At 36.7% G+C, this 17531-nt stretch overlaps 1 protein-coding gene across 1 annotated transcript in view; it reads left to right on the top strand.

The window, feature by feature from the left end:
• Positions 1–16551, top strand: part of mettl25 (methyltransferase like 25) — a 22914-nt gene extending 6363 nt beyond the window's left edge. Inside the window, exons 6-12 of the mRNA XM_041258138.1 lie at positions 8493–8587; positions 9251–9280; positions 10589–10662; positions 11534–11627; positions 12675–12749; positions 13217–13288; positions 14226–16551. Of these exons, the coding sequence (XP_041114072.1) occupies positions 8493–8587; positions 9251–9280; positions 10589–10662; positions 11534–11627; positions 12675–12749; positions 13217–13288; positions 14226–14330 (545 nt within the window). The 3' untranslated portion in view covers positions 14331–16551. The remainder of the gene's footprint in view (positions 1–8492; positions 8588–9250; positions 9281–10588; positions 10663–11533; positions 11628–12674; positions 12750–13216; positions 13289–14225) is intronic.
• The last annotated feature ends 980 nt before the right edge of the window (positions 16552–17531 follow it).

Raw genomic sequence — 17531 nt, 5'->3', positions numbered from 1 at the left:
GAGCAACATAATTACAAATACAGTGCTCCCACTTTATAATGTTAGAGTCGGGAGCCGGACTCTGTTATAATGAGAATGCTAGTGCAATGGCATTATGGGGCACATGACCGGACTGCCTTATAGCCTGTTCTGTGGTGCAACGGGGTGCCTTATAATAAGGGAGCACTGTATGTGCAACTATTTCTAAAAGTATTCTTACTATTGTTATTAGCAATTTAAAGAATTGGTCCTTAATGTAAGTGTCTCGTCAGGGAAAAAAATTAATTTAAATGTAAATAATGAGAACTCTCTGAGGACCTAATCCTGGTTTAAATATGGTTTCCATTGCTTTACAGGTTTCAAAGCGAAGCCTTTACTTAAATTTTAAGTAAAAATAGCAAAGCACTGGAATCCTACATTCCCAGAACTCATGAGCAGCTTTTCTAATATTAAAAAGTGTGTCAGTTTGTCACCGAAATGGAAACTGGCTGTTCAGCATCCATTTCCAAGCTACCAGGCTTGGTGTTCCAATCCACTCAGAGCGCTCAGGGGCAGGGTAGCGCTGTACAATCCACTCAGAGCGCTCAGGGGCAGGGTAGCGCTGTGCAATCCACTCAGAGCGCTCAGGGGCAGGGTAGCGCTGTACAATCCACTCAGAGCGCTCAGGGGCAGGGTAGCGCTGTACAATCCACTCAGAGCGCTCGGGGGCAGGGTAGCGCTGTACGATTCACTCAGCGCTCAGGTGCAGGTGAGCACTGTACAGTCCACTCAGCGGTCAGGTGCAGGGCACTGCTGTACAATCCACTCAGCGCTCAGGGCAGGGTAGCGCTGTACAATCTACTCAGCGCTCAGGGGCAGGGTAGTGCTGTACAATCCACTCAGAGCACTCAGGGGCTGGGTAACGCTCTACAGATTTACCATTTTGATGTTTTGCTTTTCTTTCGTTTTCATATGTCAGCTACCTAGTGGTAGTGCCCTGAGGTTTCTGTTGAGATTAACTGAACTCGTTCGCAAATGAGTAAGGTAATTTAGGCAGTGAGCATCTTATCTTTTAAATACTGTGATTTAATTTTGAGTCATACATAGACGTTTATCTCTGACACAGTATCTGGTGTGACCACCATTTGCCTCAAGCAGCGCAACACTTCTCCTTCGCATAGAGTTGATCAGTCTGCTGATTGTGGCCTGTGGAATGTTGTCCCACTCCTCTTCAATTGCTGTGCGAAGTTGCTGGATATTGGTGGGAACTGGAACACGCTGTCGTACACGTCGATCCAGAGCATCCCAAACATGCTCAGTGGGTGACATGTCTGGTAAGTATGCAGGCCATGGAAAAACTGGGACATTTTCAGCTCCCAGGAATTGTGTACAGCTCCTTGCGACATGGGGCCGTCCATTATCATGCTGAAACATGAGGTGATGGCGGCAGACGAATGGCACGACAATAGGCCTCAGGATCTCGTCACGGTATCTCTGTGCATTCAAATTGCCATTGATAAAATGCAATTGTGTTCGTTGTCCGTAGCTTATGCCTGCCCATACCATAACCCCACCGCCTCCATGGGGCACTCTGTTCACAACGTTGACATCGGCAAACCGCTCGCCCACACGATGCCATACACGCTGTCTGCCATCTGCCCAGTACGGTTGACATCGGGATTCATCCGTGAAGACCACACTTCTCCACCATGCCAGTGGCCATCGAAGGTGAGCATCTGCCCACTGAAGTCAGTTACGACGCTGAATTGCAGTCAGGTCAAAACGCTGGTGAGGATGATGAGCACGCAGATGAGCTTCCCTCAGATGATTTCTGACAGTTTATGCAGAAATTCTTCAATTGTGCAAACCCACAGTTTTATTTGACGAAAATGCAGCCAAAACAAAGTGAAGAGACAAGCTGGGATAATGTAACAGTTAACCATTAAACAGTTTTAATATTGTGATGTATTTTTTAAAATCTGTGCTCTTTAGTTGTTTTTGTGCTTTTTCGTTTGCAAGTGAACTGTGACATTTCCGCCTTATCAAACACTATATTCTGCAAGTTTGAATACTGCCATTGGATACTGTTTTCATTCTGGAAACTGTTCTTTTTTTAAAATCTTTTGCTAATTTACAAGTCAAAATTTTATAGGGTCGGATATGCAAGTGTTAACTGTATATTATACCCCTTCTGCACTGGCACATCCGTCCTGTGAAGGCTAGGTACGGTACAGGTACGGGTGGTTCTTCACTGGCTATTTGTCGAGCCGAGAGAGAACCAAACCATGAAACTCCAGCCTCACAAGACATCTGAATCCGGTAGTGAGCCGAGCCGAGCCAGCGGTAGGGTAAAGGATTTTCGTCATTACGCTGCATCAGTCAGAACACTCCAGAAAGAAAAACAACAAACATGCTGGACAGCGAGTGTGATGAGAGAAAAGTACAGCCTTGGGACGCTGAGGAAGTGCAGGCTGTAGTTTCTCTTGGCAGATAGAAGTCTTCAGGAAGAGCTGAATTCATGTGTCAGAAATGAGAAAGTTTATGCCAGAATTTCTGATGATTTGAAGCAAATGGACATAAACCGTGGGTACGGTACACTTAACTCACACACTAAAAAACACAAAATTCTACCAAATTTCTCATCCTTGACATTTATTATATTAATATAAAGAAGAAGAAAAAACAATTCTAAACTTATTTTCAAAATACAGTCAAACAAAATACTGTACAGCTGTACAACTACGGCTCTCGTTGCTCTCTTTTTTTAAGCACCCAAACAAAAAAAAACAACTACTATCCTTAAACGAAATATGTTTGCAAATCATATTTTTAAAACCTTCTTTTTTTCCCTTCAACAGAACTAATTTAACTTTAGTATTTTGATATAATTAGTACAATTTGTTGATTTATGTTGATTATAAGGACATTTCTAAATATATTTACAAATTTTTTTTTACAAAATGTTTTGAACACCATTTGTTTGCACATCTTTTGGCAAACTGAGTTAATTAACAACAACAACGTGGCTCGGCTGTACAGTGGAAACGAGGCATTAGAAATTGCACTTAACTGCGGTCAGCCACCAAAAAACAGCAATGCATCAATTTGCAAATCTTCTGTTCGCATCTTTCCAACTGCTGGTGTTTTAGTCAGTGGTGACTGGTCTGTAAGATGCAAACAAAAATGGTTTGACTCCCACTACAGTATAAATGAAACACTAGAGACAGTTCTTTATGCCAGAGTGAAACTTTCATCATTTTCTAATCATCATGTGCTCATTTGAACCTAGTCAATTCTGTTTTCTTTTGTATATATGAAAACACTTTTTTTTTATTTTATTTGAGCCGTTTGCTCCCAGCAGCCTAAAAATTACAGCCCTCAAGATAATAAATGTAATAATAAAAAGAGGGCTAAATCTGAATTGATTTTTTGTCAAGGTTTACACAGCTTGAACGTAAACTCTAAAATTCAGGTGGTATTTCATCAAGCTTTGTTGACCAGCTTCATGATATATGGTTTCACTGTAAAGTTTATTAACCTGAACTAAACTTAATTTATGATTTTTGGCCCAAATCTTCACCTAAACGAGGCTGAAACCATGCCTCGGACAGCTCTTTTGTTGCTGCAGTAGTATAAGTATATAATGCTTGGCTGCTGTACGCTTCTATTGCTCCTGTGTCTCACTGAACACATTACTAAATGCATTCAACAAAAGCAGAGCCTTGCTTTGCTAAAGGAACCTAAAACGCTTCAGCTTTAATGCCAGACGTTATTCTTGTTAAGTCGGCACTCTTGTGTTCGAATTGCGCAGACCACATTTAGAAAACTTGTCAACTATTTGCTGGCCAGACTTTAAGTATTATAATGTTACTGTATGGTTAGATGTGTGTTAAATTGTGATCCAAGAACACATCACAGCGATAAGTACACTGTACTAGTCTGGTTTTATCTATGTGACAGAAGAAAATATCCCTGCTATATTTTTCTTTCTAAAAAAACGTTGCATTGAAGTTTCCAATGTATACTGCTGATATTTTAGGGTTATGTTATCCTTTATATGTAAAATGTGCTGCCTATTCTGCCATTTACTTTTCAGGCTGTCCATGAAATTTAATTGTAAATCTCAATAAAGCAATGCATAATTGATGGATTTATAAACTAATTGCATGCCAGTGTAAATAATCCCTGCTACATTTTAGTCACACATGCCTTGTATGTTTTTTTCTAAATGTATTTTCCAGAATTTTTAACCAGTTCAATGTGGGCTATTTGTCATGGTCGATATCCAAGCAGGAATTTACAGACCATGCTAGCAGGTGGGTCTGTTAGCATACCTTTTAAGATACAAATTTGAAAACTGCTAAATGGTACATTGTGGTACATTCCCACACCAAGAAAACCTGCAATTGTTAATGTCTGCCCTATTAACATCATTTGTTAGAACATGCCAATTGAAATTCATGCCAGTTTTATCTGGCAGCTACCACTATGGCCTAAGAACAAAAGAATAACTGCTGTTAAAACAAGCATGTTTTTTCTTGTTGCTCAAAGGTTCAACTAATTTAAATAAATGTCCTCCTAAATATGATTTTCATATTAAGCTGCAAGCTACAGTACATTATATTTTGTTACATGTTTTTACTGGAACAAAAGCTCCTATTTTCACAGTTGAAACTCTTCTGAAACATATGAAATATACAGCGGATTACTCTGGTCACCGGCCAGTGGATTGAGATCTTTTCTGGGATTTACTCCTTGGGATTTACTCCTTTTTAAGTTTGAATAGCCAATTTTATTTTTGCTTGTGATAAATAGCAAATGTTTGTCGTGTTGTAACAGCTGGTCAAGTCTAAATTTCAAGAGCATTAGGAGCTTCTAGATATTTTTTTGTAAGGTTTTACACTAGGAAGGCTCTGCTGTTAAGCCGTTTGTACCAAGTGCACGTTACATTAGCAGAATTAAGGTTGTCTGAGATTTTAGAGTTACGTGTTTATTACTTCCTTTTTAAATACATGTTACAGTCGCTAACAATAGAGTGTATTGTTTTGAAATTTCAACAAGGAGATTTTGCCGTGTCATGTGCTGTGGTGTGAAATCCAGACTTGCAATAAAGGATGGTATTTGAGATCTGTGGATAAGGTTTGTGTGAATCAAAGTGTTTGATATACAGACTTTATATGTGTATGGCTAATCAGAATTCCTTTTTCAAAAGGTGAAGCGGGGCACAAGAACCTGCGTTGTCTTGTGCTTGAAAGCTGTGATCTTGCAGGCTAACACTGACAACTTGATTTATGACCAACATTTCCATCTCTGCAGAGGGTCAGAGCACTTAACATAGTATATTAGTTAGGGTTAATATCAAAATAAAAAAGAAAACCAAGCAAATTATCATCTTTATTTTGAGGACTGCTATGGTAAGCAATGTAAAACAATACTCTAATGCCATATTAAAAGTGTAATTTATAAATGTTTCTTCCTAGTGTATTTCCTTTAACAAAAACAGTGCAATTTGCATGTAACTTTTAATTTGTAACTTTTAGTGTATACGTTTCATTGTCTTATAAATTGCTGTCATTATCAACGTATTACCAATACATAATATTTTATAAACAGATAGTCATTGGTTTCATTGTATATATTTTTTTTGTTTTTATCATACAGTGTAAAGTATATTGATGAATATTTTTTCGGTTCCTTCACATTACAGTCTTGAACCTAAAATTTACAACACAGTCCTGCTTTTTCCTTTAGCAATCACTACTGGCCTCTTTGCCAAACGAAGGAAATCCAGATTTGTTTTTTTAATGGAGGTATTGTATTATATTGGATTTCATTTAGTCACATAAGGTTTAATATTTGAAAGAAAGCAGACCGAATTGGAAAGTAGAGATGGTATGAACCATATGTCTAACCATTGCATATCAGCCAGCACATGGACTGTGACTTGTACTTACTCAGGCAGGATTTTACAGTGAAATGTAGAAGGGTTATTACTGAATATCTAAACCTAACATTCATTACCAAGCAGTTCACAAACTTACTCAAATCAAACATTTCTATTACATTCTCCATTTACTGTTTTTTTTTTTTTTTTTTAATTTTAAAGAAAAACTGTAACACAAGTAAACAGTGAAAAAAACAAACCAAAAAACAAAAAAAACAGAACTGCCCATAAATCAAATTATTCAGTTACAAAGTTTTAATGTTCTTTTTTTTTTTTTTTTTTACAGTAAAGGAATAAGCAACTATTTTGAACAAGATTTAGATAAATACATTTGGTGTTTTGAATTGAAGCACAGCAGATTCAGAATTTATTGTGTTATCCCTTCTTTTTCTTACTGTTAAACATTCAGTTTGCCAGTTTGCACTGATTGCTTTATTCCCCCACGTAACTGATGGTGTGATTAACAGAAATGAATAATCCTGTATCTTACTAAAAAAATAAAATTAAAATAAACACCGCTCTGCTCGTAGACTTGTTCACATATATTTTTAGCAGCTTGTCAATCAGTCTTTTAGTACTGTTTGAATTAAAAAGTACCGCAGTGTTCATCTGCAATAGAAGAGTGATATCCAGATTCATTGCATTGTACTGAGCAGTCGCTTGGCAGCTGTGAAGATAAAACATATTTTAAAATATACATTTGGTTGTGTTTTTTCAGGTGCAGGTACAAGAACAGGGTCTGTTTAGTGGTCCACATGTGCAGGATTAAAAATGAAGGATTACCAGTCAGCATAGCAAGCACTGCCTCTGTTAAAAATATTTTTGATTTGGGATTTCTCTCTTCTAAAAAAACAACAGCGAGAAAATGAGATTGATTTACATATTTTATTGAAAAAAGTACATTTAAGTTTAATACCAAATAAATGAGCACTTGTGGAGTGCTGGTAAGTAGACTAGCCCATGAACAGTTTGAAATACAGGACACAATTGGTATTTTGAGTTGTTAGTGAGTTAGTTGTTAGCATCGTTTAATAAATAACACAGCTGAGTCTTGGGGTTTGGTGTAATCAGCTTTACACTCAAAGTCAGGTCTTGTTCTGTAGTCTAGTGCCTCTAGTGCCTGACTCAACCCAGGCAGATTATCTAACCTACAAGCGCCACATTCAAAACACGCCTTCACTTGTGGCATTCTGTTTGCTGATGACTGGGTTAGAAAACATATACAAAATTGTGCAAAATCAATATTTAGTCTAAAAATCCTTGCCAGGATCTCTCTACAGTCTCCCGTGGGGCCCCGGGAGTGACGATAACTAGTTTAAAATAAGGAGCCGCAAATTGAAAAACTGTAAACCGGTAATCCTCTAATCTTTTTCCATAAGATTTTAAGGCTTCTATTTCTTCTGTAGCTAATTGGGAAATAAGCATATGGGAACTAGGAGCTTTCAAGCCAAGTTCAGTTCAGTGTATTTCTTGGCATCTGGTATTCATCTGCTTTCTGATTACACTGATGTGTCATTATAAATTGATTTTGTTCATACGTTACGGTGCATAGCAAAGCACCTTGTACCGTGCAACATAACATTTGTATTGTGTGTTTATTGTGCCATGTTTTGTAATGGCAATGCTGTTGTCTGCCTTCCTGCAGGAAGTGTTCTGCAAATGAGATACACATCTCCAGCTGAGGTGTTTTGGGGCAGTATGTTTTCAATACAGTACAATTATTATTTTCATTTATTTTACGATGTGCTGTATGAGGAAAAACATTACGGTTGCACCCCCTCCAGCTAGGTCCATACTAAGACAGAGTAAATAACTGTTTCTGTATGTTTAGCTGTGTTTATACGAGATTTTTGAATCTCATAGTCACCAAAAAGTAGACTCACCTGGGGAGCTGATGTGAGCAAACTGAAACTGAGCACGAACATGTCCACTGAGTAGACCACAGATGGGCACAATGACAGATAGTGGGCAGTAGGCCATATCTGTACTTTTATAGGGTTAACTTGAAATAGTCCTAATCATAACATTTGCAGTACTATATTGCAATAGTGAAAAATACACTTAAACATTTAAAATGGGAACCTATGTAGGTAATGCCATACAGTATCTGTTCTGTTAATCGCTTCAGTTATCTGCAATTACCAACTGTTTGCTGCAGTAATTTCATTGGGGAAACCAATACTTGCGTTGGAAATGTAAGCTACAGCATAACTTAAGTTTATTTATCCTTTTCCATTTTTCCAAAATTAAGATCTCATGACTTTGTTGTCCCTCCCTGTTTCTTTCACTTGTTGTCTAAAGTTAGTGGGGCATATTCCATCACAGTTCTGTTTGTGTTGACTTAACAGGAAACATCTGTATTTATCCAAATACCACTTGCTATCAGTGCTGAAGTGTTCTTCATTTTAATGATCCTAATATGGATTAAGTTAATGGGTTGGGAAAAAAAAAAAACTGTTTAAAGAGCAAGCAGCTTTATCACATTTCTCTTTTTAAAGTCAAAGCTGTGAAAAAGTTGTTTCTTACTAGTGATAGACCATTAAAATGGTTGTATTCTTTTTAGAAATGGGCTTATCTGTTCTATTCGCAGAATCTCCCAATGGCACATGGGGGTTCCCTATGAGTCAGTACATGAAACAACAAAAATGGAACTGTGGGAGAAATGCAAGAATGTCAGCCTGCCTGGTATGATCATATTTATTTATTTGTTATATACATCATATTATGCCATATAGAAATCTATTGCCCAAGTATACTGTGTTAAAGGGTGGGTGGGTGTTATATTTCAAAGATTATAGTATCTTTACCATATATTAGCAATTCGTATTTTAAATATCCTTTAGCTTCCTGAGCTCCAGCAGTACCATTCTAAACACTCTGAGAAAGTTGTTGTGCAGATGTATGGCTAGTTGGCTGGTATAGTGGCAATCAGGTTTCAGCTGTATCTACATTTATGGAATGACTGTCAGCAAGGCGCTCTTTCCTATGCAGTATAAACCTGATTAAAAAGAGAATGATATAAAAATATAGTAAGTGCACACCAAAGAATTACATTTTATAAAATGAATCATGATTGTGAGAATTCAGCATTTGCCAACGACATTAATGTGGCCTTACAGAGGGTTGAGCTATGTTTCTGAAATTAGTAACACGTTTTCACCTTGACTAACACAAACAGTGATGGTAACATCATTTGTGTGATTGTTCTGGAATGTGAAGGCTGCAGTTCAGCGTAATCCTATACAAGCACATCATATAAAGTAGGTCTTTAACAGCCTTCAAGCCCCAGTGTTTATGATATAATATTTAATATTTAATGGATAAACATGTCACTGCTTTTTCTTCAAGGCATTAGAAAGAGTTGCTGTTGGCCAAGGGGTAAGTCTCTTAGTTTACCATATCACATTTTAATACATTAAAAGAAATGTCTTATTTGGCACTGTTATGTAAATATGATCGCTTTCTGAACCTGCACAGAGTTGATGTAATATGGTTGCTTTTACTGGTTGTTGTGGCTTCCAATCTGCGATAATGAGATGTAAATCAGGCCTGCGTTCATGCAGTTTAAGCACAGAAATCAAAACTACCAGACGTTTCTCATTTGAAACTGCGCAAAAACATTCCAGACATCCTTTGTGTGTTTATTCAGGTATAACAGTGTTACAAACTGTAACCCCCATATATATGTTATTTATGTTCAGTGTGATATACGGTTTTTGCCAGTAACTGTTCTCTGCTGAAAAGTTGGTTAATCCACAATAAAGCTGGTGAATGTATGAAGGTTAAAGCAGAGCTGTCTTGGTGTGATGGGTGGTAATTTGCCAGGTTCTGTCCTCCGCAGGGTGCTGGTCAGTGTGCTGAACAAAAGGATATTTTACACATCGCTTATTAGTTAGATTAGCATGAAAGCCACAGCTGCTGTCAGTTCCACAGTTCGTACACACAGTGCACACTTGACTCAAAGTTTGCCTCTGGGCAGTTTTGCAAGATCCAGAACTGGTGCGGCTTCAGAACAGAGCCCATATTATCCTGAATACGAGCACACAAACCTATGTGGAATACAAGTGTATTTTCCTCTGATTTCTTCCTGTTCACATTGGCACATTATTACTGGTTAATGTTTTTTATGCCTAAAAAAAAGTCCACTTGTAAGAAGTAAATTCACCTTTGAAATGTATATTATGTAATTTACAGTTAGCAAATAAGAAAGGAACTGCGAGAAATGTACACTAAAAGGATGTTGGTACAGCACTGAAGCTATATTTTGTAGAGCAAGGCTGATGACAGGTATTTGAATTGCTGACAATAACATGTCAGGCTACAGCATGCCTGTGAATGAATGAAAATATATATATATATATATATATATATATATATATATATATATATATATATATATATATATATATATATATATCCAAAAGTATGAAAAAAAAAGTTTTTCTCTCTCTAGCCATTAGGGCTAGCTCTGCTGCTCATTAGTGTATTTAATATAAATGTCCATAATGAAACTGTTCAGAGAGAGATAAGGAACAGAAAAACAAAAAGTTTACACTTAAAAATATACATGGACACTTCAGTTATATGAATAGTAGTTAATCCTGAAATGACATAAACTGCTATGCAATGGGAGTCTTATGGCAACCTATCATTTGGTACATTTCATGTTTCCTTTGTACTTTGCAGCTTCCAACTGAGTCACTGTTTTACAGAGCTGTCCTCCATGTAATTTTAAAGGAACATTATGGTGCAATAAAAAGGTAAGCAATGCTTTATTGACACTCCCAGGAAATGGCTGCATTATATTAATCATATAGAACAGGTTAAGGCCTGGTCACACAAGCAACTTATGTTGACTTCAACAAGGGGGAAAAAATTAACTGTAAGGTAATCATTGGTTTACATTATTTAGTTGTGGAGCTGTGTATCTTGTTACAATGGGGGCTGGTTGCATGGTCATCTGATCTTGTTAAGCCAATCGCAGCCCTTAATTTGTCCAAGCCACTTTTTATAATATTATGTAGTTGCCAGAATGTTGAAACAGCAGGCTTGACCACAGTATTTACAAGACAGCCCGCCAGCAGCAAAAGTCTCCCATCTTGCAGCTGTCAGCAGAAGTTTCTCGTGTGACCAGGCCTTAAGACTTAATGCACCACCGATTCTGAATCATGTAAATTTCTGTTGATCGAGCCACACGCAGTGGAACTAAGTATTTTTAAAACCTGTTTTCTTCCAGTGCTAGAGTTGGAGCTGCGTATGTTATTACAGTGGGGGCTGGTTGCTGTGCTTGTTGCTCGGTTTTATTAGGTGTTTTTGAGGTGTAGCTCAGTTGAATTTCTGTCTTGCCGAACCTTTCTTGAAGTCATGCAGAGTCATGAAAGTGCTGCAGTCAGGATCAGATGTTGGTAGACAGTAACACTGAGGGAATTCAGAGTCACTTCAGTACAGTAACATTTACCACCATGCACTTGGGGTTGGTTGAGGAATATTAGAACAGAAAAAGAATTAAAAAGGAAAAAATGTTAATAAATATTAAACCTTAGAAAGCATCATACTACATGTGACTGCTTAAAACAACTACTGCAGTATAATTTTCTGCTAGCAGAATCATGTGTGGTTTTATGTCTGCAGTGAAAAGCGTGTTGGGAATGTTTACTCCAAAACTGCCTCATTTGTGGATTACATTAGAAAGGCACTGAGGAAGCTAGGGCTGGATGAGTCAAAGGTCAGTAAGTACAATGCTCTTCTCTCACTAACTATAAAGCCAGCATGTTTATATAATATTTTCTAAACTGTCTATTGATGAAACAGTTGCCCTAATAATAATTTAAGCCAAGAGACTGTGGTCAGATTAGTAGGCCTCTATATTATATATTGCAATAGCAAACAGATGAGGGTTAGGGTTTCAGATAACAATTCTTAAAAGATTTTACAGGTACAAATACAGTATTTTTAAATATAATTTAGGGTGTATTTTTACTTCCAGATACAATTTTCTCAAAGTAGTGTCTAGTCTAGGCAATGTCGGGATAAAGCAATGGTTGTCTTTGTCATTTATTACCCTGCAGCTTCCTACACAGACACTCCACCAGGTCCCAATCAGACCAAGCTGTGGAATATATTGAACCTCTAAACAGAAGCAGAGGAGTCTTTTATACAGATGTGATCAATAGGAGACTTATGTGGTGCCAGTTCACATTCAGTCACAGTCGACATGTATTAAGGCTTCACTACAAAAAATGTCATTCATTCTGCATTGTTGTAAACTTTAGGGGCCCCGTTTTGAAGGACGATGGTTATTAGAAGGATGCAATACTTTTAACTCTCTTGTATTAAGTTATTTTTTACTAGTTTAAAATTTATTATTTGTCATTACTCCCAGAGGTATATTTTTATGTAGGTAAGATGCCCTATAAAAAGGAAGATAATCAGATTTTATGTTTTCTCAGAAGATTGACCTTTTTTAAATTTTTTCACTTTTTGATAATACTCTGTTTCATACACTGAGTGATATATTGTAAGCTTACTCACACAGTACAGGTCATGATTAATGATAAAGTAGCAAGTGTAAGTTTAATAAGGAAATGGATAAGACAACTTTGTCATAGTATGAGGGTATGTATTAATAGCTGATACCTTTGACCACTTTATGACTGAGGGTAATTTCAAGCCTAGATGCCTGTGGCTTGAAATTACCTTCAGCTGTGTTTGTTATGATTTGAAACCAGTGTCAAAATGTTATCCGGTGTAATTACAATTTTATAATTTCCAGCTCCCAGACAGTCTAATACAGGATTACTATGACACATACAAACCAAGAATAAATGAGATGGAAGCCTTCAATATGGTAAGTTCTTGACATATAGAATGCATTGTACTTGTGCTTGGTTTTGGTTGATAAATCAGAAACAGTATGGGGAAGATGGAGGATGTTTCTCCAACCCATTCCGGCAAGAGTTTCTGTTACTCAGATAATGATCCATTCAGCCAGCACATAAATACAACTCGTTGGTTTCTGACCTTCAGCTCAAATCCAGATGTTTATTGTATTTGTGATTGGGGCACATACATCTAGAACATACTTCTTTTGTTACAATGTATCTTTTTATCTTTCACCCAATTACCACCTTCTACCCAGCTTCCCTATTTAGTGAAGACTATGCCTCAGTGTTTACCATTCCTAAGAACAGCAGCTGAACTTTCCCCAGCTAAAGTTTTAACTTGGGAGAATCAACGGCTCGCTTTCAGTTTAACATGAGGTACAAGAAGTTACAGGGTTACGTTTCCACAGCTTACTGACTGCTTATTTTCCAGCTAAAGGTTGTCCTGGCCCCTTGCATTGAGGGATTAATACTTCTGGACAGACTCTGCTACCTGAAAGAACAGGCAAGTTACCATGTATGTGTGCATGTGCTTGTGTGTGATAAAGTATGCTCAACCAGATTGAGCAAGTGCTGTTTCAATAAACGTTCAGCAGTCTAATTATGTTCCAAAAATGCATATTATTAATTTCAGCCAAGTATGTAAACATATGCACTGCAGATGTGTTGGTGTTTGGTAAAACACAAAATGTCATGTTTCTTTCATAATTACTAGTGTCTGTAGCCTCCATTCTAAAATCTGACCTCCTCTCTTATATGCAGACTAAACCTATTTAGAATTCCTGTATTTCAGGATTACTATATGCAGTGTTGAACAGCTGTACAGTTTGTCATACAGCCTAATTGCTAATATAACTTCCAGATAATTAATGTAAAGTCCAGGTATTTCTCAGTTTCAGAAAATAACACTTGATGGCTCACAGCAATACAACACGCTTTGTTCCATCAATGTCTGCACACAGTTAAATGTGTTGGAACAGGAGAACTTGAGCTCTTGAGAACAATCCAGCAATATCACTCAATCCACATTGCATTCAGAGGAGTGATAATCTTGCCTTTGTAATGCAGGGCAGTTGTTCCTCATGGGCAGCTTGATGGAGATATATTTCCAAGATAGTGAGGTTTAGAGACTTTAAATCGATAAAGGAAGAAAAATAAAGAGCTTGTGATTATTCCACATATTGCCCTCAAGACACTACTGTACCATGACAGATCTCTCCTTTGTTTCACATTTTCCTTTTTACAGTCCTTGTGTCTGTTCTTATTACACTCTTGGAAATAACTTTGGTTCTAACTAACCTTTCAAATTACAACATTTGCATTGTGGCAGCATGATTCATGATATTCTTGTTGGTTATTTAGAAAGAGGAAAGATAAGTTAAGCCTGAACACTGGTTAGAAGCCAGATTCAAACCTGTGACCTTTGTTTTTTTTTTTTTAAGGAAAACACCTCATGGTCGACATTGGTGCAGTTATTTGATCCCTTGAAATCCCCAAGATGTTATGCAGTCGTTGGAGTAAAGAGACTTTTAAAGTCAGTCCATTAAGATTTTAATGTGGATGTCAGTGAGGTATACGTTTTTACCTGCAATCACTAACCTTTGTTTTTGTATTGTACCATCAAATAAATGATGGCATTAGTTGTGACACAGGAGACATTTTAATAAATACAATTTTTATTGTGTGTTTTAAAAAAAAAAAAAAAAAAAAAAAAGTATGCTGCTTTGTTCTATTAACAATGGTAATTTCTTAAAACCCGACCGTGTTAATTTGGCTCTCTGCAGACCAGTCAGATTTATTGCAAGAATTTGGCCTTTTAAAAGTCAGTAAATTGCAAAGGATTGTTTTAATGGAGAAAGAGGCTGTTTCTAGTGAGGTATTAATTTCAATTGATGGCCCTTGCTATAAAATAGATTCTTTAGCTAAATCAGTTCTGAAAATGTATTGATCAGTCACCCTCCTAATCGCTTAATCAGTTCCAGTAGAATGGATGACTGCTGCAACAACTGGAAATGTTTGTGCCAGAAGTAATTTACAAAAAGAAAATCAGCTTTGTTATCCCTATAACTGAAAACAGCTTGACTTGGAGGAGGGAGCGTATAATCCAATTGAAGTCAGGAAAGTCTCTCAAAATAAGTTGATTTAGTACATGCAACATTGGAAGCAGGGCAAGATCTTAATTTAAGTTAACTAAAACAAATTAGGTAATTTAAAAATTTATTTTCTTTAAAAAAAAAAAAAGGTATGTTTTATGTTCTCTTATGTTTATTTAATAAGAATGATGCTTAAATCTCTGGAAACAGAAACGTTGCCTTTTTTGTGAAACAGTAAAATTGTTTAAATGACCATATTTTGTTGGGATTCCCTAGTAAAAATTCAATGCTGACACTACTTTGTAAGTATTTTAACCTTTTTGAGAATCCATCTTTGAATGTTCAGTATTCTGAAAACTCCTTGGACAACTGTAAGTGTATCATTTTGATAACATAATATTGCAACCTTATTGTGAGTTTTATTTAATTTTTTTTAAATTTGTTTACCCCTGTTTTTCTTCGGAAATCAAATGTTGCCAAATTGCAGCAACTCACTTACTGATCAGGGGACTGAAGAGAACAATAAACAGCCTCAGTTCCTGCTAGTTTAAACATGAGCTTTTTAGGCAGTTCCCTGGCATTCCTTTAGCAGCTTTATCAAGGAAATCTTGATAAATCAATTCTCTACATTTTACACCTATAAAAAGTAACAAAGTCTGACAGCTCAACACAATTTTATTTGGGGTCTTCCTAAGAATGTCTTTTTTTTTTTTGCTGCTTCTGTTCAATAAATAACCAAAGTATAAAAGCTTAATGTGTATTTTTATACAAAATAGTTTGAATAAACCATTATGCTTGGTGAACACCCTTTTTAAAGGAATATGTTATTAGATGGATTAATGATAATGAATACACTTTACCTTATCTATTAATTATGCAGCCAACTTTCTGTATAAATCAATGTGTAATTGGTGATTGTTCAATGAATAATAAAAATAGCTTTTAAGCTGTCCTTGCTGAGATGAGAGAAAAAAACAAATCCAAGTGTGATTTAAGCTGGCAAGGGTACAGAAAGACAGTTTAAGCTCTGTGGCCTCCCTGCTTGTTATGTTTCATAGTGAATTGGTCTAAGGAACTTTTTTCATTACATAGTTCTGTGCATTGTCATAGAAACCGCAAAAAATGTCATCTAAAGTATGTGTACATTTTGTCTTGGTTAAGTTCAGTTAAAAAAAAAAAAAAAATCTCTAATCATTCGCTTAAAAAGAGTTTCTATTTTGATCATTCTAATTCTAAATATTCTCAGTCAACTCCTATTTACAGAGGATGGTCAATTATAAATCACATACGAAATCTGTACAGTCTCTGTTTTTATGATTTATAATATGTTTCTATGTCGCAAGTGTCTTCTGTTAAAATACAGTAAGAGATTTCACACAGTTTGAGTACTCGATAGTTAAAAATATTTGTATGGAGATCGTTCTCCCAAACTGTTCAAATCTCTTGAAATGTGCCGCACACAAGTTTGTCTAGTTTTAATAGTACACCAACACATATAATACTCTTTAGTTATTATCCTCGCATTTTAGAGGTTTACTCCAAAGATAAGACAGCTCTTCATAGAGATGAGAGTCCATGTTTCATCCATCTGTTGACCGTCACCACAACTGAAAAAACTTTAGTACTGTTCATTTTCACAAAATAAAGAAATAAATGAACCTTGGAATTCCCCCCCCCCCCCCCCCCCCCCCCTGTTAGGCTATTAATTCATTGCATACCTCATCTAGAATCTTCTCTTGTAACACATTATTCAATTACATTAGTAGTACACAGATTCAGAGTTCATACATATTCCACTGGCAAAGATGGATCTTGGTTTCTTTTGTACCTTCAAAAACACAAGCACCACTCAGGGCATACCTTAGTGGAGTGCCATCAATTATTTACAATTTTTCCAAAATCAAGAGCGTAAACCGAATAAGGCAGTAGGAAGATACAGGGTCTGTGTTTCATGGGTCACTGAACATTGTGTTAATCATGCATTTTGGAACCTGTTTTGAAGCACCACAGATCAAATCAGAGTATGAAGGGTGTGTTTTTACCAGTACAGTGCACATACTGTGATCAACATGCTGATGAGCAGGCATCCATCACTTTGAACATGTTTAAAGACATGCTTAAGGAGCAGGTAATGTATAGACAATGTAATGTATTGCACTTCTTATAGGACCCATGTACTGTACACAATCTGCCACTTTATTAAGACCTGTCCACCTGATTGGATTTGGCATTGCCCTGGTGTGGGTCATGTTTTTCTTGCAAACCCTGAATCTCTTGATTACTCTGATAAGCCATGCCAATGCTGTAGTTTAATGCTGTGGTCCAACCTGATATTAAGTGGCCAGGCAAGTTTTGATTATATTGTTCGCAAATGAAGTTAAATGTTGCATCTCGCTGGGCTTCTCGTCTTTTCAGGGACTAACATTTTAACTGAACTGATATTAAGTGTGATCTGGATTTGGAATTAGGTGCATCCAGCTCCATATGAGCAAACAGCTGCACCCCAAGCCTATGATGGGAGACGAGGAACTGCAGTTTACACAGCATGTGAATTGAATGTTTTTATTGAGGTGAACATGTAATTGTAAACCAAGGATGTTTAATTGAGGTTAACGAAGGAAACAGATTTGATTCAAGTCTTGGTTCTTCAATACT

The sequence above is a fragment of the Polyodon spathula genome, chromosome 8, assembly GCF_017654505.1.
Source record: "Polyodon spathula isolate WHYD16114869_AA chromosome 8, ASM1765450v1, whole genome shotgun sequence".
Lineage (NCBI taxonomy): Eukaryota > Metazoa > Chordata > Actinopteri > Acipenseriformes > Polyodontidae > Polyodon > Polyodon spathula.
This window is presented reverse-complemented; position numbering and strand designations above follow the sequence as displayed.